Below are 26,967 nucleotides of genomic sequence, written 5' to 3' on the forward strand. Positions count from 1 at the left end.
TTTTCTTTGTCAGATTTTATATTAAAATCTTGCAGAGGATCACTGTCAAGGTATTTGATGTCTTAAACTGAGATTTCTAAAATCTCAGTCAAACTGAACAGCATATTCATTTTCCTCTGCAACTACCAAAACACAATCATCGTTGAAAGGTGATTGGGGTGCAGTTGAGAAAACTGTGGTGAAACCAGAGTCCAAATTTCTTTTGTACAGGAACCAAATGACTGCTCCCAAAACTGTCAAGATTACTGTGCTAGCGATCACCAAAGCTGATATTAAAATGTGGTTATCTGAAAAGGAAAAGACAAAAGAAAATATGGGAAATCAGGGTACACAAGTTGCTAGTATTGATTGCTTTTGGGGGAGCACAGATACAGTTTCATCATGTAAATACTGCCCTATTTGGGGAATTTCTCACATTGGTGAGGAAAACGAGTACAGATTTATTACTATCAAGGTTTATATTTATTAGCTTGACTGCCGTATTTCAAAATTCCAAGTAAACTTTACAGTTCTCCACTCTACTGTTAAGACCCCAAAGTGGAAATTATCTACATTCACATCCAGGCTACACTACATATTTCAGTTTGCACATATCCCTTTATGTTTTCCAAAGTACACATTTACATAGCTTAAAATTCATAGTTCTCTAGGGTATGTAATGAAAATACTGTGCTCCTCCTGCCTTACTACAGCTCACATTTAATTACCATTCCTCAAAGCAACCACTCCAGTAATTTTTGTTATTTGCCTCCATGCTTTCCAGCTATTGTGAGTAATGTTCATTGTAAACATGGTGGTTCAAATATCTGTTCAAGTTCCTTCTTTTGTATCTGGGGTATATACCCAGAAGTAGGTTGCTGGGTCACATGGTAATTCTATGTTCAATTTGGGGGGGAACTACCATACTGTTAGCACAGTGGATGCACCATTTTACATTCCCATCAGTTGTGCAAAAGGGTCCATTTTCTCCACATCCTTGCTTTATTTTTAAAAGATGTTAATTTTTTTTGTCCTATTGGCTGAAATTTTAACTCTCCTATATATACATGAACCTATAAACACTCCTGTCCACTTCTGTCAGTTGCAGCAAGTCCCAAACTGAGAAGTGTTCATGATACACATTCGTGACAAAGGACTCGTCCAGAATTTTTAAAAACAGAAACTACCAGTAAGAAAAGCAACCAAATAGACAATGAGGGCAAAAGACTTGAAATAGGCATTTCAAAAAAGAGAATATCCAGATAGCTAATAAATGTGTAAAGGGACTCAGTATTTTTCAAAAGGGAAATTCAGACCACAAACTCATCTGAATGGCTAAAATTAAACAGATTGGTAAGACCGTTATGGGATGGGATGTAGAGCAAATGGAACTTGCATACACTGCCAGCAGAAATGTAACACAGTTCTACCACTTTGAAAAATTATTTGATTATTTCTAATAATGCTAAGCATTATCAGCTACCCTACAGCCCTGCAATTTCACCCTTTGGATTTCACAATCAAGGAAAATGAGAACATAGGTCCAAAAAAGTATGAGACTTTGTGGGCAGTGCTGTCACATCCATGCCAAACTAATAATGAATCACATATCCATAAATGGGAGGATGGACAAATGGTGTGTTTATAAAATACTATGCAGCAATAGAAAAAGTACAATAGATGTTCAACACTGACGAAAGAAGTAGAGTTATATTTATGTGGATTTCAGGAACATAACTCTACAGTGATAGAAGTCAATAGTGATTACATGTGGGGTGGATGGTAGGGTGGACATGTATTGGGAAGGGGCAAGAGGGAGTTTTGTGGTTTGATGAAAATGTTTTATGACTTGATTTGAGTGGTAGTTACACAGGTGTGTGTGTGTGCGTGTTTATAACCACTAAGGTGTATAGTTAAGATTGTACGTTTAATTCTCTGTTAATTATATCTGAAAAATAGGAAGTTAAAAACTATGCAATTTGCGGGACTTCCCATTGTGTTGCAGTAGAAATGAACCCGACTGGTATCCAAGAGGATGTGGGTCTGATCCCTGGCCTTGCTCAATGGGTTAAGGATCCAGGGTTGCCATGAGCTGTGGTGTGGGTTGCAGATTCGGCTCGGATCTGATGTGGCTGTGGCTGTGGAGTAGGCTGGTGGCTACAACTCCGATTTGACCCCCAGCCTAGGAACTTCATATGCCTCAGGTGCAGCCCTGAAGAGCAAAAAAAAAAAAAAAAAAAAAAACAATTTGCAAAAATTCAGTTTCAGAACAGGTGTTCATACATTGCTTTGGGAATGCAAGATAGTATAATTTCCTTATAGGCAATAGTATGGAGAAATATCTAGACTATATTAGTGAAAAAAAGCAAAATAAGTTACATATCTTAATTTGCCTATATTGGCAAAAGAAACACTACACATTTAAAGAAGAAACTGAAGTGGTGCCCATTAAAGTTAAGGGTAGAATAGAATGGATAGAGGCAGAGTGGGAGACAAACTGCAGTGTTTGCCTTGTATGGTTTTGCTTTTTGATCCATGTAAATATATTACCTGTTCCTTTCCCCCAAAATGCATTTAGTAGTATGCCTTAAGACAAATGTTCATGTAATTAATTAAAAATTACAATTATGAGAAAAAATTTTTAAAAGATGCAGTCATTTCTCACAAAAATAGATAATGGAACTCAATGAAAAAATGTGATTTGGTATTTTAAAATGTTCACTCATACACTGCAGATATATTTAAAATGTCAAGTCTTAGACCTTTCTGCATTATAAAATTTGTTCTACTTTACATTATATAAGTAATTTTTAAAGGTGTCTTTAGTACTACTTTAATACACTAGAATCTTAATATATTTTTACACATGGGAAAATTTTAACAAAAGTCTAATACTTACCTGATAAATATTTCTTTTCATATGGGACTAGAATACAAAAGAAAATAATAATTAAAATTTAAGTATGTCTTATTCTAAGATTGCCTTTAAACATTTAAAAGTAGTTTAAAACGAACCCTTTAGGAGTTCCCGCTGTGGTTCAGTGATTAACAATCTGACTAGCATCCATGAGGACACAGGTTCTATTCCTGGCCTTGCTCACTGGGTTAACGATCCAGTGTTGCTGTAAGCTGTGGTGTAGGCCAGCGGCTACAGCTCCAATTTGACCCCTAGGAACCTCCATATGTTGCAGGTACGGCACTAGAAAAAAAAGAAAAAAACCTGAACCCTTTAATAGCTGAGTATTACTGCTAGTTTTATTGCTTGGTCATATCTGCATTAACTATTTTGAACTTAAGTTGTTTTTTTTTTTTTTTTTTAAGACATAAAGGTCTAAAAATACATTAGCCTGGTTGGCGAAAAAAGAATAAGGAAATTCAAGAAAAGTGTGATGAAATAAGGAAAACAGGAGGTTCTGGTTGGAGAGTGTGTAGAAAATAGTAAAATCATACAACTGTGACCTTCCCTCAGTACAGATTTGCTCGCTATTTCTGATGTTTTAAAGTTATAGTTTAATGGTTTATAAAATGGTTCAGAGGTGTGCAGAATATGAAAAGAACGAACTTTTAAAAAATCTAACAAATATTGGAAGTTGAATGCTTCTGCCATAAAATCATGACTAGTCGAAAACCATGCTGATGCCACAGGTGCGGCCCAAAAGGAAAAAGAAAAAAAAAAAAAACATGCTGAGGCAAGTTTAAAGAAAATAAAGAAAACCATGTAATTCCACACGTAAAGAAAGGAAATAATCAGAGGGAGGTGTATAGTTTTGGTTTTCAGTTAAGGTAGAAGGGGAGAATATTAAGGATGCAATGTGGGGAAATGGCTGTTTCTGCCTTGTTTCAAGCATCCCAAAGTCATATTTTGAAATTTGTCTTTAATGAGAAGACAGTCCTTTCTAAAACATAAAAATAACAAACTGCCTAATGTTTAACACTAACATGAAAACACTGGGACAGAATAATTTTGTTCATTAGAAAGCATTGTGATGCATAAGAAAACATTTTAATCCAGAATCATTTATAATCTACAGTGCATTTTCTTCACCCAGTCAAGGATGTTCTTGTACTGAATCAAATTATCTGTAAACTAACATTAGAGTTCTGGAATCAGCCATGATCATTCTTCACTACTTCTACTGTTTAGTCAGATCACATGCAAAGAAAACATGATGATTCCTTTGAGTAACAGGAAATTTTTGACTTCTTGCAAGTTCTAAGAATAAGCAGGTAGAATAAAAGTACACCTGGTTCACATGGTCTGACCCTGCCTCTGAAATGTAATAGAATTACATATTTGATTTCCAAATGGGAGCAAACCAACATAAGTACTTTCATAATACCTTCTGAAGTCTTCTATTTACTGAGGCACACATCTCAAAACTTTAAAAACCTTTCCCCACCCCTCTTAGAATGGAATAAAGCCCTCAATTATACTTACTAGCTGCTTTACAAAGGGTTCCTTCCACAGAAGAAACTTCACAATTTCCTTTTTTCCATTCACCTGTCTTGGTGTGCAGAAAGGCACAAGTGTCAACTAGATCCTCTCCATCTTCTTGGTCTGACCACTTATCAAATGTCATATTTGACTTATCAAACCACTTGAAACTGGCATCTGTCAGTTAAGGAATATTTTCAACATTATGACAGTATAAAATGTGTTAAAAGGGACTAGGCTTAAAGGTGGGAAGTTACTAAGGATGTCTGGTCTAAACTGATTTTAGGGTTTAAATTAGAAGGAGGAATATATCCTATGTACAGGCAGAATAGACTGGTTCAAGAAGGTTCCCATTTTTGTTTTAAAATATATGTTCTTTTCATGGAGAAATAGCCAAGACAATAAATGACAATAAGTACATATTACTTTGACAGCTTTCTGTCTTAATCCTGTTGCTGAAGATCCCATTTTTGTTTTAAAATATATGTTCTTTTCATGGAGAAATAGCCAAGACAATAAATGACAATAAATACATAATTACTTTGACAGCTTTCTGTCTTAATCCTGTTGCTGGCAGTAGTACCAATTTTTTACCTACCATATTAGAACAACGCTGAGTCTAGAACCACACTTTTTTTTTTTTTTAATCTTTTGTCTTTTTATGGCCGCACCTGCGGCATATGGAGGTTCCCAGGCTAGGGGCCTAATCAGAGCTGTTGCTGCCAGTCTACTCCACAGCCACAGCAACACCAGATCCGAGCCTCGTTTGTGACCTACATCACAGCTCACAGGCAATGCCGGATCTTTAACCCACTGAGTGAGGCCAGGGATCAAACCCACAACCTCATGGTTCCTAGTCGGATTTGTTTGCGCTATGCCACAACAGGAACTCCTAGAGCCACACTTTTTTCCTTTTTACAGCCATACCCGTGGCATATGGAAGTTTCCAGGCTAGGGGCTCAAATCAGAGCTGCAGCTACGGGCCTGTGCCACAGCCACAGCAATGCCAGACCTGAGCCACATCTGTGACCTGTGCCATAGCTTGCCGCCACGCTGGATCCTTAACCCCCTGAATGAGGACCAGGGATTGAACTCACATCCTCATGGACACTACATAGGTTCTTAACCTGCTGAGCCACAATGGGAACTCCCTAGAACCACATTTTAATCCCGACGAGAGTCACTTTAATTCTCACATGTGATACACACTGAGCTGATCAGGGAAAAGCTGTAGTACATGGTGCATATTGAAAGTACAGTACCTGGAGACCATAGGAAACATCAACTTGAATAGAGAATTAAAGAATCTGAAAGTCATCAGTTTTATCAATATTGGGAAAATATCTCAAGGTTAAATATCACTTACCATCTGTGTCAAAAAACATGCCTAGTAGGATATCATCTGGGCCTTTCCATTGCTTTTTCAAAGTCTCCAGTATAAAAGTATTTTCTTCTTCATTATGTATGCTTACCATGTCTGCCCCTGAAATTATTTTGGGGAGAAGAAATAAGCATATTCCCAGAATCAATGAAAGCCACATGAATACAAATTATACATTATTATATGTAACAATTTTACATCCTTTTTAAAAAGCTTGGAATATCATGCACTTTTCTAAAGAGGCAACATATTCATGAGAAAGTATAATGTGATAAACTGAACAGAATCATACTTTTTCTATTTCATTCACCTAGGCTTGATTATCTCAAACCACATGGAAAAAAAACATGGGTAGGCTTGAGCAGTAAAACACTTTCTGCATCTCTCAACTTTTCACTACCACTTCCTCTAGCAATCAAGGCCTCTCCTGCCCTCTGTTCACAATTTATAGGGAGGAGTAGCTCTGACCACACCCAGGAGAGCTGAAAAGCACTAGGGCAACTTACCATAACTGTCCCAAGACCAACTGAAGTTCAAGTAACAAGCAGTCTCTGTCCTGCCTCACTTAACTGGCTGTCATGCACCTGCTGCCTGAAGCCTATGCCTTTCCTCTCTGGTCATCCTCAGAAAAGTCAATTTTCATTAGAGAAAATGACAAAGGAAGACCTCATCCTTTGTTCTCATTGGATAGTTGATTTTTTTTCCTGGGAAAAAAGAATCACTTGGTTTTCACTTAGTTTAAGAGTAAAGAGCAGCAGCTGTACGATTTATGTCTCACATTAACATTTTTTTATCCTTTCAATCTGTAAGCTACACAGCACCCTATAAAATATTATTAGCAGTAACTTCACTTTTCCAAGATATACTTAAAAAGTTATCTTAGAAGCTTTGGGTACTACAACTAATTCAAATACTACATGGAGAGATGTGGGAATTTTTCCAAATATTAACTTTCATTCTTCCAAAATCATCCTGACTTGAGACTCCTGAAAACTTTAAAATAATTGTCTTAGATCAGTGGCTCTACAACTTTAATGTGCATCAGGTTCACCTCCTGGAGGGCTTGTAAAACAGTGTGGGGTCCTACACCCAGAGTTTCAGGTGTAGCTGGAGTAAAATGGGGCCTGAGAATTTACATTCCTAACCAGTCCCCAGGTGACACTGATGCTGTTGATCCAGGAAACACACTGAGAATTACAGGAAACAAATAATTGGTTGCAATATTTATGACATCACTCCAAAACTGGTCAATTTTTTGGTAATTAGCAGATACGTGGAGAAAAGGAAGAACTATTAGGTCATAATGCGGTAAGAAAATCATGTACTAGGTGATTACTTTTATATCTTTTAAGCATCTTAAAAAATAAAATTACAGGGGAAAAAAACTCACAGGGCCTAAAATCTGCCTCCAAACATACTATATTGTTAAAGAAGAAGATAATGAACTGGGTAGACTAAAGCTCTGTTGTAAACAAAAAACTAATAAGCAAACACCTTAACAGGTGAAAGAAAAATGATCTCTGATCTTCACAAAGATGCAGAGAACAACTAGTGCTTACCAGTGGGGCAAAGGTAGGGGGAAGAAACAATATAGGAGTAGGGGTTAAGAAATACTATACATAGGGGCCCAGCGGAAATGATCTGACTAGTATCCATGAGGACGTAGGTTCAATCCCTGGCCTCACTCAGTGGGTTAAGGATCTGGCGTTGCCATGAGTTATGGTGTAGGTCACAGACGCGACTTGGATCTGGCCTTGCTGTGGCTGTGGTATAGGCCGGCAGGTACGGCTCCAATTCAACCCCTAGCCTGGCAACTGCCATGTGCTATGGGAGCAGTCCTAAAAAAAAGAAAAAAAAAAGTAGTGTACATAAATTAGCCACAAGGATGTATTGCACACCACAGGGAATATAGCCAATATTTTATGGTAACCAAAAATGGAGTATAAACTTTAAAAATTGTGAATCACTATATTGCACACTTGTAATTTACATGATATCATACATCAACTATACTTCAGTAAAAAGGCAATTCACCCTCACGAAAGGAAATATAACACAAAAATATGTGAAAAATGCAATCTCACTGGTAAAGAAGTGAAAATTACAATAAGCACTGTTTCACATGTACAAATTGAACAGTGCTAACTTTGGGTATAGAAAAATAGGAACCCATAAGTGGTTAGTTGGAGTAAAAATTAGTAAAACATTTTTGGAGACAATTTGGCAGGATTATGGAAAGCCCTACAAAAAAAATACATATTCTTTGGCCTAGCAATCCTGAATAATATATGCTAAGGCAATCACTGGCTCTCTGCTCAAATAGGCACAATCATTAATGTTTATCACATTTACGACACTGGAAGATTGGAAACAACCAGTACTAGAGGATTAAATAAATCAATTATGGCATATCTCTATAGAGGAATAGTGTACAGTTGTTAAGAAATATGCATTCTATATTTACTGACATGGAAAAATATTTTTAAGAGAAAATGCAGATTTCAGAACTGTTTGCTTAATGTGATCCCTTTATATACACATTTATTAAAATATATTTGCCTGAGAAGATCTAAACAGATAATTCTCCAAAGAAGACATACAGATGGCCAAAAAACACATGAAAAGATGTTCAACATCACTCATTATTAGAGAAATGCAAACAAAACCACTCTGAGGTACCACCTTACACATGCCAGAATGGCCATCATCAAAAAGTCTACAAACAATAAGTGCTGGAGAGGGTGTACAGAAAAGGGAACCCCATTACACTGTTGGTGGGATTGTAAATTGGTGCAACCACTGTGGAAAACAGTATGGAGATACCTCAGAAAACTAAACACAGAACTACCATTTGATCCAGCAATCCCACTCCTGGGCATCTACCCAGAGAAAACCATGACTCACAAAGACACATGTACTCCGATGTTCATTGAAGCACTATTTGCAATAGCCAAGACATGGAAACAACCTAAATGCCCATCTTCAGAAGTGTGGATCAAGAAGATGTGGTTCATATACACAATGGAATATTACTCAGCCATTAAGAGGAAAGAAATAATGGCATTTGCAGCAACATGGATGGACCTAGAAATTATCATGCTAAGTGAAGTCACTCAGACAATGAGACACCAACATCAAATGCTATCACTTTCATGTGGAATCTAAAAAAACACACAATGAACTTTTTTGCAGAACAGATCCTGACTCTCACAGACTTTGAAAAACTTATGGTTTCCAAAGGAGACCATAAGTTGGGGGGTGAGGGGAAGCACTGAGGGTTTGGGATGGAAATGCTATAAAATTGGTTGTGATTATCGTTGTACAACTATAAATGCAATAAAATTCATTGAGTAATTATATATATACACATATACATATGTACATATATATACATACACACACACACACACATATATATATATTTGCCTGGGCAGGGTAGGGGATAAGGAAGTCTAGAAGGATACTTATCAAAATGTTACCAGTCATTACATTTCCTTAGGATGGTACAATTTAGGGTTATTTTGTTTTATTTTAGAATCTTTGCATATGTATTTTTCTATATAGTGACTGTGTACTGATTGTGTTCTAATTGTGTAACTAAGAAAACTTTTACAAGAAAAAATAAGACTGACCTTTAAAATACTTGAGTCAATCCAAAGTTAGGATTTAGCAAGTTTCTCTCTCTCAATCATAGCTTTATTTTTAAAAATTCTATGATGGTTTTCTTATTAGTTTCAGCTGCTATCACCTCTTGTCTATTAAATGTCATGCCAACTTTTAATCTGTTTTACCCCCAGTACGTACTTGTAGTTATTTGTGAAATGTAACAAAAATGCCTGTTTTTTTGGTTTTTTTTTTTTTTTTTTTGCTTTTTAGGGCCGCACCTGTGGCATATAAAGGTTCCCAGGCTAGGGGTCAAATCAGAGCTACAGCTGCCGGCCTACATTATAGCAATGCCAGATCCTAGCCGTGTCTGTGACCTGCACCACAGCTCACGGCAATGCCAGATCCTTACCCCACTGAGTGAGGCCAGGGATCGAACCCGAAACCTCATGGTTACTAGCTGGATTCATTTCCGCTGCGCCACAATGGGAACTCCCAAAATGCCATTTTTTAAAAGAAAAATCCTCAAGGGAAATATTTAATTAGGATTATAGTTTAGGCTTAAGTGTTCAGAGATAAGGTTTTCATTCTTTTCTCTGGCCTTATGGCAGCTAATGGAACTTCACTGATTTTTAACATTGCAATTTAAGTAAATACTGTATAAACTAAATTACTATGTCAGGCAAATAAGACACACTTTTATTTTCTTTAACAAATGACAGCATAAGTCCCTGAAGAATACATGTACTCAAGCAATTTTTCTTTACACTGCATTACCAGTGATGCTACCTGCTGAGATATAATTTGAGTCTTTAATACTTTTCATGACTTGTGACATAGCTCATACATAGATCACAAGAAGGAAAGATTGAAAATATTTATTTGTCCTATTATAATGATAATATCTAAATCAAAGGTAAATGTTGCAAAATAAAAATTTTAGCCTCTCACAACTATTTTCCTAAATGAATAATAACAGTATCCCCAAATAAGGACAAGTAACATCAAGTAAATTAGCACAAAGCACTGGGAATATTTCTAAATATAGCTTTAAGCCCTCAAAAAGTAACGTCACTTATTTTCTATACCCCTAACTAGAGGTTTCAGATAGGATTTTGTATAGCTGCAAAGAATTTATTAATCCAGATGTAAACATCCTAGTATTCTTTATGGTTTTCCTTCATTATACACAGCAAACACTGAATTCATGTCCACCTAGTGCTCTAAACCAAAACACCATCCTGGCCAAAAAAGTAACAGTGTTATGAACAAATTTTAGCTAATTTTCTGACACCATCCTGGCCAAAAAAGTAAGTGTTATGAACAAATTTTAGCTATTTCCAAATGTAAAGAATTATCAAATAGGGAGTTCCCTTCATGGGTCAGTGGTTAATGAACCCGACTAGGATCCATGAAGATTCGGGTTCAATCCCTGGCCTCGATCAGTGGGTTAAGGATCTGGCATTGCTGTGAGCTGTGGTGTACGTTGCAGATGCAGCTCAGATCCCACGCTGCTGTGGCTACGGCGTAGGCCAGCAGCTACAGCTCCAATTCGACTCCTAGCCTGGGAACTTCCATATGCCATGGTGCAGCCCTAAAAAGCAAAAACAAAAAAACAAAAAACAATTATCAAATAAATGGTGAGGTTATCAGAAATGTGTGAGAAATTTTTAAAAATCAAATCACTAAAATAAACAGAATTTATAAACTTTGAACTGGGGGAAAAGGCATATTTGTCTTTAGACACAAGACAAACTTTAAAGCAAATCTGTATACAATTTAAATTCCTAAATGGCTAGCCAACTTGAATAAGTAAGAGTCAATGGACTTCAAAATAAATAATAAAAAATCAGGCCTCTAGGGAGTTCCCATCATGGGGCTCAGCGGCCATAAATTCAACTAGTATCCATGAGGACTCAGGTTCCATTCCTGACCTCGCTCAGTGGGTTAAGGATTTGGCATTGCCATGAGCTATGGTATAGGCTGCAGATGCGGCTCAGATCCTGCATTGCTGTGGCTGTGGACCAACAGCTAAAGCTCCGATTTGACCCTAGCCTGGGAACTTCCATATGCCACAGGTGCGGCCCTAAATAAGCTTAAAAAAAAAAAAAAATCAGGTGTCTAAGTTGCTGGGTGCTTTCAATTTTGTTTGGCTTCATTTGCTAAAGAAAAACAGCAAATACAATTAACTACAGTTTAGCTACAGATCAGTCAACAAGTATTAATTATGCCTTTATATACTATGCAGTTGCTTAATTGTTTTAAGCTGGACAGTCAAATCTGACCTTGTTATTACAAGCTAGTTGAGTAAGGAACATGTCTTTTCTTGGCTGAGACCCCAATATAATTTTGTTTACTGAAATCAGTGTTTATGTCTAAGTATACCTGATATAAGTGGTTTTTTTAAAATAGTTGTGGGGGAAACAACATTTGAAAAAATCTTGTAAGATCAGCAAAATTCCTGTTAGTCAATTTTCTTGGCGTGAAACTATCGGCATCTTGGAAATGTCTTGTTTTCAAAGATCCAATGTTCAACACCATTTAGCAAGTAAGGAAAATGACCAATAAGTATGTATTAAGCATGACGTGGCACTTCACAGGATATAAAACTCCTATGCTACATTTATTCCTTCTATAGCAAGAGAATATGATTTTAATTAAATCATCTTAATGCAATTTTATATTCTTCAAAAATGTTATATTGGTGGGTTTTCAGAAATTATGTTTTTTCGGTAAAGGATTAAATGCTAGTGTTATATGCTTAAGACAAAATTTAATGAAAATGAGAGAATTTTCGATCTTACACAATAATAAAAAGCTCCTTAAAATAATCAAAGACTCCCATCTTACTGTCATAGGTATCTCAGGTGAAAAAAATGCTAGCTCATACCATATTTTAGTTTGAGCTGATGAGTATCATGACATTTAGAAGCTTAACAACAAGAATGGACTTTGGGCCAAACAGCCAAATAAATATATAAAGAGCACCCAAACACACCTTTTTAAAAATGACATTTTTGGAGTTCCCGTCATGGTGCAGTGGAAACAAATCCAACTAGTATCCATGAGGATATGGGTTTGATCCCTGGCCTTGCACAGTGGGTTAGGGATCCAGCGTTGCCGTGAGCTGTGGTATAGGTCTGGCGTGACTGTGGCTGTGGCGTAGGCCCGCGGCTACAGCTCTGATTCAACCCCTAGCCTAGGAACCTCCATATGCCAGAGGTGCAGCCCTAAAAAGCAAAAAAAAAAAAAAAAAAAAGGAATTTTTATTTAACATATTTCACAATGTGAAGTTATAAATATATTTCCCAGAGACTACTGAGCACATCAGGTAGCAAATGTAGCCTTGTTCTCATTTTTCTTTAACGGTATACTTCTTTACCACAGTCTCACGTCATAGTTCCATGTAATCTGACTTTTGCCCACACGCATGCCTGAAACAGTACTTTCAGGGTGGAATAACACAGTGATTAAGAACACTGGTCCTAAAATCACATCCTGGTTTGAATCCTGGCTCTGTGGCCTTGCACAAATAACTGAGCTAATTTTATTATTCTCTTGATAAAAGGAGGCTAATAAAAAACTACCTGATAGGTTTGCTACAATAATTAAAGCCAGTTAAAGTATCTTGTGTGCTTACAAACAGTGCCTGACACGGAGCCCTCACATTACATAGACACTGCTGTTGCTATGGTTCTCTCACTCTGCTTTGGACATTGCTCTCCAACAACTGTCTTTCAACTGTCCAATAGGCTTTACCCCAATCCCACTGCCTGTGACTACCCATTTACTATATGGACCAAAGTAAAAATAAGATGTGACAAATCCTTTTTTATTTTTACTTCTTTTTTTAATTTGGGCTGCATCCACAGCAAATAGAAATTCCCAAGCCAGGGACTGAATCCTAGTGACAGTTATGACTTATGCTGCACTGTGGCAATGCCTTTAACCCACTGCATTGAGCTGGGGATCAAAACCAGGATTCCAGCCACCTGAGCTGCTACAGTAGGTTTCTTAACCCACTGCATCACAGTGGGAACTCTTGACAAATCCATTTTTTAAAAAGACATTAGTGAACACTCTCTACTGACCTATGGGGGGAAAAGAAAGAAAGAAAAAGCTCCTTACCATGGTCAGTACACTGATTTCTGACATCCTCTATGCTTTCTACTTTGATGGCTTCTTGAAGAAAAATGTAACAACTGTCCTGGAACTGCACCCACGTGGATGAAGGGCAGCCTGTGTGGAAAAAGAGGAACCTGTTAAATAACTTGAGAATAAGAATTTCATGAATTCATGAAGATATTAGAGACTAAATTTTCGCAGGAAAAAAGAATGGCAATTTGCCTTATTAATTTAGCCAAAAGGCTCTTGGTCTTTGTTAAAATGAGAAACTGACTGGTGTGATAGGAATTAATTCTTCTCCACTGTACACATGGGAAAAGAGAAATGGGCCATTACTTCTCTTCTGATTTGACAGAACACAGTTATAAGTCTTTGGGTTGTTTACGAATTTAGACATAAATTATAGCATATTACATATGGTAATAACCAAGGCAATAAACGATCAAGAAGACAACCAATCAGAATTACAAGTTTCTTTCAAGGTTATCTTTTTTTCTTTAGGGCCACACCTGCAGCAAATGGAAGTCCCAAGCTAGGGGTCGAATCAAAGTGATAGCTGCTGGCCTATGCCAGAGCCACAGCAACGCCAGTCTGTGCTGCATCAACGACCTACACCACAGCTCAACCCACTAAGCAAAGCCAGGGATCAAACCCACATCTTCATGGATACTAGCTGGGTTCTCAACCTGCTGAGCCACAGCAGGAAATTTCAAGGTTATCTTTGCAGTATATAATAACAATTCCATTTCAGAAGTCTTAAGTAAGAGAGAAAAAATAAAGTCCTAAGAGTCTTGCAAGACCTTTTTATTCAAAATATACTTTCAAGAACAGAGGAGAAAACTTTCTGGATTATGAATACTCAGAGAAGTTTTCCTATTGCACAAAAAAACCAGACTGGTGTTCTAGTGAATGTTAACACCTCACCAAAGCAGATTCTTTGAACTAGTTTTATGAAATGGAACCGTCTCTCTTCCTCTGTTGCTGTACAGTTAGAGTCAGCTCCATTTCTCTCTTTTGCTGCTGTTCATTATGAAGGTGTACATTTTCAGCCTCAGCTCTGGAATTTCATTAGTTAGCATTAGAAGCAAAAGTAGACCTGTAAGAGCTTGATTTCACTGGCCAGATGGAGAAAGGATCCAAAGATGTTATTGAATTCAGAGAATAAGAGAATATCAGGCATTAATTTTCCATATTCCCTTAGGTCTGTATAAGGGAAATCCCTAAGATTTTACTTAGTTTTATTTATTTTTATTTTTTTGCTTTTTAGGGCCGCACTCACGGCATATGGAAGTTCCCAGGTTAGGGGCCTAATTAGAGCTGTAGCCGTCAGCCTACACCACAGCCACAGCAATGCCAGATCCGAGCCACATCTGCAACACACCACAGCTCATGGCTATGCCAGATCCTTAACCCACTGAGCAAGGCCAGGGATCAAACCCGAAACCTCATGGTTCCCAATCGGATTCATTTCTGCTGAGCCATGACGGGAACTCCCCCAGTTTTATTTTTTTAAGTGTCTGTGTGATTTACAATTTTAATATAAACAGAATGGGTTACTATAAAGATCAGAATTTAACAGACTGCTATGTTAGTCTAAGTTCAACAACCTCAGTTTTACGAAGCTCAGAACATGGCAGAGACCATTAGTTGTCTCTAGCACTTGACCTCAGCTTCTTGTACATCAGAGAGTACAAGCCACCGTGGTAGACTGTCTCAGTCTTCTGGTAACTTCTGGAGAATGAGGTGTAAGCAGAAGTGAAACATGCAAAAATGTGTCTTGAAATCCCTGGACCATGTTTCCTCTTCCCCATGGGCTAAAATGTAGTTGGCCATCTTTAATCCTGTAAACAATGGAAACGGCTTAAGTATAACAGAGCAACAAGATGAAAGGATCCTAAGTGAGGCCAACAGACCACACTCCGATTGTATTTTTTTCTTTTTTTTTTGTCTTTTTGCCTTTTTCTAGGGTCGCTCCCACGACATATGGAGGTTCCCAGGCTAGGGGTCTAAACGGAGCTGTAGACACACTCTGATTATAATGGGAGAGAAAATAAAACTTCTACCTCGTTAAGTCATTGTTCATTCAGGTCATCCTTAGAGCAGCTGAATCAATAACCTAATTAATACAATAGGCTACTTAAAATTATCTCCATGTGTGTTTTTCCCTGGCCTCATACTGCTGTGTTTAGTCTTTAAACCACCCAAGATACACTAGCATGAGGATAGGTGTGCCAAGATAAGATTTATTTTATATACAGGGTTGCCCCCCCACCCCCCCAGCCCCTGCTGTTTATAAGTACTTGTCTTACACATGTGACTACCTTGGCTTGAAACTCTGGTAGGAATCTAGACATTTCCCATTATGGTGGCTTTAAAGGCAGTTGTATAGGGATATTTTAGCAATAAACACTTTGCTTTGGGGGAAATGCTCACAATAAAATGGTAATTTTAAAAAATTTCACTGTAAAATTACATCTGCAGTATGATTCCAAGGTTTAAAAACGCAAGGAAGTCTAGAATGGTCCAGGAATTGGAAGGGCCAGCACTTTGGAGGGAGAGGGCTCAGGGAGGGCCTGAAAACAAGGTGCCTGGTTGAAAATCTGTTTGTGGAGCAGACCCTTAGATCCTGCTCCTGAGAAATGGTACTCAGCCATCTTAGTTTCACTGGACACCTCCGCTGCCTTCTTTGAAAGTCTGGGCCTTCCCCAGAGGAAAAGACTTTAATTCCTCCAGATCCACTTCCAGAGCAGCAAACATTACTCTCTGCTCTTCCTTTGAGAGGCAGGCCATCCATCCACACCACTTTCTCTAAGACACCACCACAGGGATTTAACTCCCACTTGCCATTTCTTCCCACAGTTCTTTCTCTTCTTAGCCTCCATCCATGGCCATATAAGAGCTTGATTTCACTGGCCAGAGGGAACATGGCTTTGAAGTCCCAACTTGTATTTTTATCTTGGTGGTGAGACTTTGAACAACTTATTACTCATGTTTCCTCGGGAAAAAAAAAAGGATAATAACCTCTTTGGATTGTTGTGAACATCAAGAAGCAACACAACTGCCCAGCAGAGTGCCTAGTACAAAGAAGGTACTCAAAATACTGTAACTTTTATCGACTCTTATCAATGTTGGTGCCCTTCCCCAGACACAGTAACCTCTCTGAAAATAGGAGCTGAGCTTTATTTCTGAATTCCCAACCCCTCAAGCAGCTCTTGGACCATAACAGGGACTTAAAATATTCCGCTAAATGAATGAATGAATCCTATTTCTTCTTCATCCTTAAATAGCTTAATTTATCATCCCTTCAGCATCTGCAAACACTCCCTTTGCAGTGTATTCACCTTTTCCTGCTAGAAGCATGCAACATGTCTTATATCCTGGAATATAATTGATCTTTCTGCCAGTTGTAGTACCTTTACTGTAACAGTTGGCTCTCAGTACCTGCAGATGTGAAACACAAAGATATGGAGGACTGACTGGATCACACCATTTTCAATAAGGTGTTTGAGCATCCATGGATTTTGTTATCCATGGAGTGTCCTGGTACCAGTCTACTGGGACACTTTTTAAAAAGTAAACTTTGCATTGAAATACAACATACAATGTGCAAATCACATATATGCTGGGTGAATTTGCATAGAATGAACATGCCTATATAATAATCAGAAACAGATCACTAATCAAAACTTTTTGGTCCACTCCCAGAAGTAATCCCTCCTAACAGCTAACACCATAGATTTGTTTGCCTGTTTTGGACTCTATAGTAATGAATGCATACAGTACGTACTCTTATGTCTGACTTCTTTTAATAAACATTACTTTTATGAGATTCACTTATGTTGCAGTACGCAGCTATAGGTTCTTCTTTCTCATTGTTATATAGTATTGCATGAATTTATTCATTCTTCTGTTGATGAATGTTTGGTAGCTTCTGGTTTGTGGTCATTACAAGCAATGCTGCTATAAATATCCCTTGCACGTTCTGGTGCACATATGCATGCTTTCTAGTGGGTATGTTTCTAGAAGTGGATTGCTGGGTCATAGAGTGTAGATGTGTCTAGCTTTGGCAGATACTTCCAAACACTTTTCCAAAATGGTTATAACCCTTATAAGCAAGCAGGTTTTGTTTGTTTTTTGGCCATGCCCATGGCATGTGTAAGTTCCCGGGCCAGGGATCAAACCGAACCCATGCCACAGCAGCAACCTGAGCCACTGCAGTGACAACACTGGATCCTTAAGCTGCTGTGTCACAGCAGGATCTCTGCAAGTAGCTTCGTTTTTTAAAATCAGTTTAATAATCTGTCTTTTGAATATTTCCATTAGTATTTAATGTAGTTATTGATGTAGCTTGTATCTACCATCTTAATATTTGTTTTCTATTATACTTGTTTGAATGTTTTTTCCCTTTTTGTCTTCTTTTTGGATTAGTAAATATTGGTATCCCATTTTTTTTAGCTTATTAATTACATATTTAACTTTATTTCTAGAGTGAGTACCCTGAAAATTACAACATTGAAACTATTTCTTCGTACCTAAGATAAATTAGTATTTTTACTGTTTCCTAGACAAGGCTAGGATATTACAATGTTTTAACTTCCCTTACTTTGTGTTATTGTTGTATTACTATTTTGCACAATGTTTAATTTTATTTTTTAAATTTTTTTATTTTTTTGTCTTTTGTCCTTTTAGGGCCACACCTGCAGCATACAGAGGTTCCTGAGCTAGGGGTCCAATTGGACCTGCAGCTGCCGGCCTATGCCACTGCCACAGCAATGTGGGATGCGAGCCTCATCTGCGACCTACACCACAGCTCACAGCAATGCCTGATCCTTAACCCACTGAGCAAGGCCAGGGATTAAACCCACAGCCTCATAGTTCCTGTCAGATTCATTACTGTTGCGCCATGACGGGAACTCCTGTTTGTTTAATTTTAAACACATATTTACCTTCTCCTTTGTTCTTTATTCCTTCTTACATTTCTATTGCTGACTGGAATAATTTTGTTTGCCTGAATGAACCCCTTTGATGTTTAAGCGCAGGTCTACTACAAACTCCCCTGATTCTTAGTTTTCTATAACTGTCTTTATACACCCTTCCTGTTTGAAGGATATTTTTGCAAATACAATATTCCAGAATGGCAGCTTATCTTTCTTTGGAGATGTAATTTTATTGTTTTGGCTTCCATCATTCTTATTGAGAAATCAGCTGTCATTGCTCTTTGGTGGCTGCTTTCAAGATTGTCTTTGTCTTTGGTTTTTAGTAGTTCGACACCGATATGCCTAGTATTTTTTTTTTTTTTTTAAATCCTACTAATGATGCACTGTAACTATTGAATCTGTGGCTTATTTCCACGGGTCACTTTGGAAAGTTCTTAGCCATCATCACTTCAAATAATGCTTCTTCTCCATTTTCTTTCTTCTCCCTTCCTGGGACTCGAATTACATATATGTTAGATTTCTCACCATGTCCAATATGTTCACTTTGCTCTTCTCTATATTTTTAATACTTTCAGTTCTCCCTATTATAATCTTATTCTTTCTGGTTTACTAATCTACTCTCTAGTTTTAACAAATCTGCTGTTGAAACTAGCTATTGAGTGCATAATTTTTCAGTGAGTTTTCAGTTATAGAATTGTTTGTATTTTTATAGTTTCTGTGTCTGGTAAAATTCTCAATCTTATTAATATTCTTGAACTTATTACAATTGTTTTAAAGTTCATTTCTTAAAATTCTAATCTCTGGGTCACCTTTTGGTCTATTTTTATTTATTCCCCGCCCCATTTCTTGTTATGCCTGGTAGTTTTTTTTTTTTTTTTAATGTCAAATACCAGACACTGTGTAAGAAACATTTCGGAGGCTCCAGCTGATGTCATTCTCCTCTAGAAAAGATTCTGGTAGGCAGCTGGGGTCCTAAAGATCACCTTCATACAATTAATAGTTGAAGCCTCCTTCAGGGGAATTACAGCCACTGTGAGGCTCAATATCCATGGATTCCAACTGAAAGACTGGATATTAGCTAGAGCCCCTCCTCTTTGGCAAGTTTAAATTCAATTTTTTGTCTCCTTTATGAGAATACCAAAAACTATGTTCTGCTTTCAGCAGCTTAAAATCTAGGCAACTCTCCTCGGAGGAAAAGCAACAAACAGGATATTGGGCTCAAGGCATGCCTGCAAATTAGCATACCATTCTTACGGAGTTTTATCTAGTTGTTCTTAGTGGGAGCCTCAGTATCCCACTTCATCATAGCCACAAGCAGAATTCCCTCTTTCACACTTATGAACAAGTTATCGTAAATGCTGCTACCATCACCTATCCAACGATCATTTGCTGAGCAACTCCCACGTGTCAGATACTACGGTTAGTGTGAAGGGGTACGGATGAAGGGATTTAAGAGGAATGGGTCCTACACTTCAAGTGCTCGGTCTGATGGGAAGCGTCAGACACATATACATATTACAAAGGCATGAGAGGTTAAATACTGCAAGACTCTAGTAAAAAGAGTAAATAACTTGTAGGGTGAGGAAACATGTCCAAAAGGAGGCCATTTAAGCTTCAATTCAAAGGATAAATGAGTTCAGCATGTGGACAAGGAACAAGAAATCCCAGCCAGAGGGCACACCATAAGGAGCACAATCACAGGCACCTAATAAGGTGTCGGACGTTGGTTGAATGGGTGAATGAGGCAGGTCTCTCCCTCCCCACATTCCTCCTGCCAGATAATGTGTCATGTATTCAGACATGATGGGGAAAAAAAAAGCAGTCATTTCCAGGATGAAACTCAAATTGAAAGTCATAAGGGCAGATACTCTGAATTTTTTTTTCTGCCCTTATTTTCTTCTGGTTCCTTTTGCTGCTTTTTCTTTAGCCATATGGAATTTTAAAAGAAAAAAAAAAAGGAAATGGAAACAGACTCCATGACCACATTTAATGACACCTGAAACAGCTTTATAAATCACTGCAGGTTCTTGAGCTATGGATTGAGAAATGCCCTCTTGTATTATTTCTAGTCAAAGCTACACATAGGATTTTGTGGTAATAACAACTCAATATAAAAAGAATTTTGAAATACTGCAAATGGAATAAAGCACATCCATTCAGTACGCAAAAAAATAATCAACACCAAGCAAAGTGAAATTTACAATTTTTTTTTCCTGCTAACAAAGCAGAAGACTTTATTGGGAAGGGGCACCCAGAGAAGAGAACCACAAGGCAAGGGACCCCAGGAGAAGTGTCCTCCCAATTATTTTTCTGTACACTTGGAGTGCTTAGGCTTTGTAATTATAATGAACTCTGATCTCTAAACCATCTATTGATTATTAAAGTATATTCTTCTTTCAGCAGCAGCACGTGCGTCCAATCCTCACCTTCCTGAAACCTCTGATCCCCCTCAACTTCTATAGGACTTTGTCCTTTACAACATATGAGGAATCTTTTCTGCTTATAAAGACTAAAGACTTGCTCAGGTTACCCCACTTGACAGGAGTTTTTGGTAAGGATACATGGGGTCATAAGAGCGCTGAGGATTCTACCTCCGCACTCACACAGGCCTCTTGGAGTCCTTATACCAGGTTTCCCCTTGGCTTGCTCCCTAGTATAGTTGTCAGCCTTTGACTTAGGAAATTATCTTTATTTTGATTAGTTGTGGCGTGGATGGTGAGTATAACATAGCACAAACCACAGACCTAAGCATAAGAACCACAGGTCGCCATTCTTCTTAGAAAGGGGCTGTGTTACCCACTGATGACCAACACACATTCATGTGCACTGATGACATTCTGTTCTGCATGGCAGTTTATCTGATACGTATTCCATTTTGCCAACTGGACTGTTAACTGTGTGACAACAGAGACCATGTCTTCCCCCCACCTTTTTAGGGCCACAAGTGGCATGTGGAAGTCCCAGGTTAGGGATCAAATCAGAGCTTCCAGCCTACACCACAGCCACAGAACGTGGGATCTGAGCCGTGTCTGCAACCTACACCACAGCTCATGGCAACACGGGATCCTTACCCCACTGGGTGAGGCCAGGCATCAAATTCACATCCTCATGGATACTAGTCAGATTCTTAACCTGCTGAGCCACAGCAGGAACTCCAGAGATCATGTCTTAATCTACCTTGTACCCCCAATAATAACCACCGCAGCATGCAGAGAGGTGGGACAGTGCAGGGTTCTGATTAAGCTGTTAGGGTCTGACGACATGACCTTGGGTATGTTACTTAACTGTGCTCCCGTTTCTCCATTTGTAAAATGGAGATGATAACAGTACTTATTTGAGGGGATTGTGGTGATCAAATTGTTTTAGGTGCTCAGGGTTCCACAATGAACAAAAAGAAAAAAAAAAAATCCTGCCATCCTTAAGTTTATGTTCTAGTAGAGGCACATAGATAAAGCCAAGATAAACAGGTATAATTATATGTTAGTGTTTTATTTAGATAGTATATTAGCAACCTCTTGCTATGTAACACAGCAGCTTAAAACAACAAAAACCTTTATTATCGCACATGATTTCTCTGGATCGGGAATTCAGAAGCAGTTGCTTAGCTGGTGATTCTGGCTTGGCATCTCATAAAGTTTCAATCAAGATGTTGGCCAGGGCCGCACCTCTCTGAAAAGTGAACAGGGGCTGGAGGATCAGCCTCCAAGTGAGTCAGTGTTGGCTGGGGGTGGGAGGCCTCAGTTCTTCATCATGTGGAATTCACAGGGTGACATGAGGGACCTTATGACATGGCAGGTGGCTTCCCTCAGAGCAAGAAATTCAAATGAGAACAAGGTACAAGTACAATGTCTTTACAATCCAGCCTTGGGAGTCACGCCCAGTTACTTTCACAATATCCTCTCAGTTATACAGGTCAGCCCTACTCAGTGTGGTGAGCCACGCAAGAGTATGGACACCAGGAGGCAAGAACCACCGAGTAGGATGATGATGGTAATTGTAGCAACTCAAAGGCCATTGTTAAATAATTAAATAAGCAATACGTAACAAGGCCAAAATAAAAACAAAAAGTTATAGGCAGAAAAGCAGAAAAGAAATTAACTTCACATCCTCAAAACTTTCAACTGCCTTCTCTTAGGCTCCTTTCAGCATTATCAGTAACTCCAGTTCATTTAGCCCTGAACCCGTCTTTTCATGCCTCCAGTCAGGGTGTGTTCCCCAGAAACAAGCTTTAAGTGACCACTACTCAAGAGATATATTTTTCTACATTGAGAAGAGTGTTCTGATACCTACTGTGAGGGAAGTTACTGAGGTTCATGCACTTCATGAGCAGAAGAGCTAAACTAAATCTTTTCCAGAGCTCAGTATCTTTGCCATAATCCTATTACCATGAAAAACCTGCCTCCCCCAAATACTACCATAAGACTTCCATTGCAGTATCTGTAATATTTTCTAGAAAATACATTTCAATAACTATACTTTGATTAAAAAAAAAAATCCTGCCCACTATGCTCTCTCTGAAGTGCTTTTTTCTGTTTCTCTGGCTTTTGCACAGTTGTCCTGAGAGGTTTTATTTATATATATATTTATTTTGTCTTTTTGCCATTTCTTGGGCCACTCTCGCGGCACATGGAGGTTTCCAGGCTAGGGGTCTTATCGGAGCTGTAGCCACCAGCCTACGCCAGAGCCACAGCAATGCAGGATCCAAGTCACATCTGGGACCTACACCACAGCTCACGGCAACGCTGGATCCTAAACCCACTGAGCAAGGCCAGGGATTGAATCCGCAACCTCATAGTTCCTAGTTGGATTCGTTAATCACTGCGCCATGACGGGAACTTCGAGAGGTTGTTGTTAATAAGGCACCTAAATGACTCAAGGCTTGTATAATTTTATAATTCCATTGACTTAATATGCACAGAAATTTAGGAGCCTAATGAAAATTTTAAAAGCTTGAACTCCAAAACTATCCAAATAAATCTTCTGCCTAAAATCATTATGTGATCAAAGAATAAAATGGCATATCCACAGGAATATTTTGCATTACCAGTCAGTCCTAACAGAACTCTGTTCCCTTGTAATTTATTGTTTTTTAAAGAATCAGGCACAGCATAAGAGGAAGTAATCCTTGGGACATACTTATTCTGAATGTTAACAAAAGAAAGGCAAGACTGTATTTTTTTTTTCCCTTGTTAATAATATGATCTTTGCCCCTCTCCCATTAAGATATGAGTCAGTCACTTTAACTTCCATAAGGGCAACTTCGGCAGAGGCAGAGGAAGAAAGAGGCACTATTTGTTTTGTAGGGAGGGGGACGTGGTGTTCCAGGCCTCTGACAAAAACAGAGAGCCTGGGCGGCAAGATCTCCTGAACTGTAAGGCAATTCAGCCTCTCCGACACTCCGTTCCTTCTCCAGGCCACCCTTCCCAACCTAGCTTCCAAGCCAAGACGTCCACCCCCATCTTCTCCCTTCTCGGAAGAGCTGTCCTGATATTTCTTCATAGAAAGGGGGTGCCAGTGTTACTCTCCACCTTTCTCACTGGGCGTCACTCATTCATTTCCTTATCGATGCCATCTCAAGATGTGCCCTCAGCATCTAAAGTAATCTGAAATACTTGATATGTATCATAAAAAATTGTGGATGATAACCTTATTGCCCAACTAATTTTCAATGCATAAGCACATTTTTTAAAAAGCTTCTCAACAAAGAGTCCTGAAATAAAACCTTAAGTAGAATTTCACCTTTTCATTGGAAGGAAAAGAAACACTTATTAACATTTCAAATTTTATGAAGATATATCTGAGATAATTTCCCCTGAAATATTACTGTGCCATCCACAGGAGTCAGAAAAAGTCCCATCAATAGATTAAGGTGATTTAATGCTTTGAATTCAATTATGAGATGAGTTCAGGGCAGAAATAAAAGTAATTGGAAAGAAATTGCAATCCCATTATCCCCCCTAGTTTTAAAATAATTCCTCTAAATTTTTTGTCCTTTTATTATAAATTAGAATGAACTACAGAGACACCTTGCCAAACAAAACAAAAATCCACAGAACAGTAAAGTTTTTGCTGTTACGGAGCTTCCTGGATAACAGGAGTGACAAGCAAGAAGACTGTGATTAGAAGTTCCCATTGTGGCTCAGTGGTAACGAATCTGACTAGCATCCATGAGCAGGTTCAATCCCTGGCCTTGCTCAGGGGGTTAAAGATCCAGCGTAGCCGTGAGCTGTGGTGTAGGTCGCAGACTCAGCTCAGATCTGGAGTTGCTGTGGCTGTGGTGTAGGCTGGCAGCTACAGCTCCAGTTCCACCCCTTGCCTGGGAAGCTCCATATGCCACGGGTGTGGCCCTAAAAAAAATAAATAAATAAAGACAAAAGAAGACTTTGAATAAACAAGATGCATTCTAAGGGAATTCAGTGCTCTGAGGAAAATAAAGCTCTTCTTTTAGGATGTGACAAAGAGGGTGGGGTGTTCAGGGAAGGCCTGAGGAGATGACATATGAACAGAGACCTGAAAGATGTGGGAGGGGACAGCAGGCCACGTTCTAGGGAAGAGGGGATGGTCTGGGTGGAAGGTGGTTGAGGGCCCCAGAGGTCAGTGTGGGTAAACAGAGTGAATGGCAAGAAGGGTGGGAAGAGCTGATGTCAGGGAAGGAGGCAGGGGCTTGTAGACTATGACAAAACCAGTCACCTGGAGTTCTCGTTGTGGCTCAGCAGTTTCGAACCCAACTAACATCCATGAGGTTGCTGGTTCGATCCTTGGCCTCGCTCAGTAGGTTAAGGATCCAGCGTTGCTGTGAGCTGTGGTGTAGGTCACAGATGCGGCTCTAATCTGGCATTGCTGTGGCTGTGGTGTAGGCCGGCAGTTGTAGCTCTGGTTCGACCCCTAGCCTGGGAACATCCATATGCCATGGGTGTGGCCCTAAAAAGACAAAAATAAAGAAATAAACAAAACCAGTCCCCTAGGTTCTGAGGCCTGCAGTGACCAGAGAATGACGGTCTCCTCTAACATGCTTATATTCATTTATTTCATGCTGCCTATGGGAAGTCACTGACCCAAGAAACATATTCCAATCATCTACTATGTACAAAAAGCACCACTACAGAAGGACTTTTTAAAAGGGATGCCATGGATCCTTCCTCAGGAATTTAAAGACTGTTTTGTTCATTGTGATTTTTGAAGATAATAGCCAAGACCAACATAAGACCAATTTACACTAATAAACTCCAAAAGAACAGAAAACAATCATTTCCATTTCAATATCATACCTGTACTTTATGCAACACCACAGGAGATTTTCTGTTAAGATCTTGCCATTGGAAAAATTCTGTGATAACCTTGGTAAGTGTTTTCTTGACCCAGTTCTAAGCCAACTATGAGTCCTCATCTTGTGTGGATACACTTGTGAAGCATTATGATGAAAATAGACATAGTTTCCCAGTCCTATGTTATCAATATGCATGGGAATATGATAGGTCTAGAGTAGCATAATTAGTTTAGAAATCCCACCAGGGGATTAAAGACAAAAAGGGAATTTTAAGAGAGTCTGGGAGACTCCTGTAAGCTAATGACCACTCAAGAAAAGAATCCAGGAGTTCCTGTCATGGTGCAGTGGCTGAGAGTGCAGCTCTAGGAAAAACAAACAAAAACAAAAACAACCCAGAGTGGTCAAAGAGGATCTAAGTATGTCAGTCTTGACTCTGCCCAAGAAGGAGAAAGAAGTTGGTCTTCTCCCCCTCTCTATTCTTCTTTTTTTTTTTTTTTGGTATTTTTAGGGCCCCAGCCACAGCATATGGAGGTTCCCAGGCTAGGGGACCAATTGGACCTGCAGCTGCCGGCCTATGCCACTGCCACAGCAATGTGGGATGCGAGCCTCATCTGCGACCTATACCACAGCTCATGGCAACGCTAGATCCTTAACTCACAGATCAAGGCCAGGGATTGAACCCACGTCCTCATGGATGCTAGTCAGGTTCATTAACCACTGAGCCACAATGGGAACTCCATCTTTTTAATTTTAATTTTTTATTTTAGGGCCGCACCCACAGTATAGGGAGGTTCCTGGGTCAGGGATGCAATCTGAGCCACATCTGTGATCTATGCTGCAGCTGCCACAATGCCAAGTCCTTTAACCCACTGCTCCAGGCCAGGGATCAAACTCATGCCTCTGCAGGAATCCGAGCCGCTGCAGTTGGATTCTTAAATTACTACATCAAAGCAGGAACTCCCTCCTTAATTTTCTTTAGTTTATAAAGTTCTCTCAGCCCTCAGGGCAGCACCTTCTCTTCTGCCAGCTTGTATCTCTCACGAGCATCCTATGATGATAAACTCACTCTTTGCCACTCTGCCCCTCTTTGCTGAATTCTCTCTGCACTGAGACAAGAGAACCTGAGCTTTAGTAAACCCTGACACCAGATGAGTGGTTTCAGTTAAAGACAGTGGGCTTGAATCCCCTCCTAAGTCAGGGGCCATGGGCTGGGTTCAAATCCCATCCAAGAAGACGTGCA

At 39.0% G+C, this 26,967-nt stretch overlaps 1 protein-coding gene across 2 annotated transcripts in view; it reads right to left on the minus strand.

The window, feature by feature from the left end:
* LOC125123223 (CD302 antigen) overlaps positions 1-26,967 on the minus strand; it is a 144,040-nt gene continuing 117,073 nt past the window's right edge. For both annotated transcript variants that reach the window (XM_047772706.1, XM_047772705.1), the window contains 5 exons: positions 13,527-13,637; positions 5,781-5,897; positions 4,418-4,591; positions 2,879-2,905; positions 1-287 (listed from right to left, as the gene is read on the minus strand). In XM_047772706.1, coding sequence (XP_047628662.1) covers positions 85-287; positions 2,879-2,905; positions 4,418-4,591; positions 5,781-5,897; positions 13,527-13,637 — 632 coding nt within the window. In that variant the 3' untranslated portion in view covers positions 1-84. The remainder of the gene's footprint in view (positions 288-2,878; positions 2,906-4,417; positions 4,592-5,780; positions 5,898-13,526; positions 13,638-26,967) is intronic.

Source organism: Phacochoerus africanus, chromosome 3 (genome assembly GCF_016906955.1).
Source record: "Phacochoerus africanus isolate WHEZ1 chromosome 3, ROS_Pafr_v1, whole genome shotgun sequence".
NCBI lineage: Eukaryota > Metazoa > Chordata > Mammalia > Artiodactyla > Suidae > Phacochoerus > Phacochoerus africanus.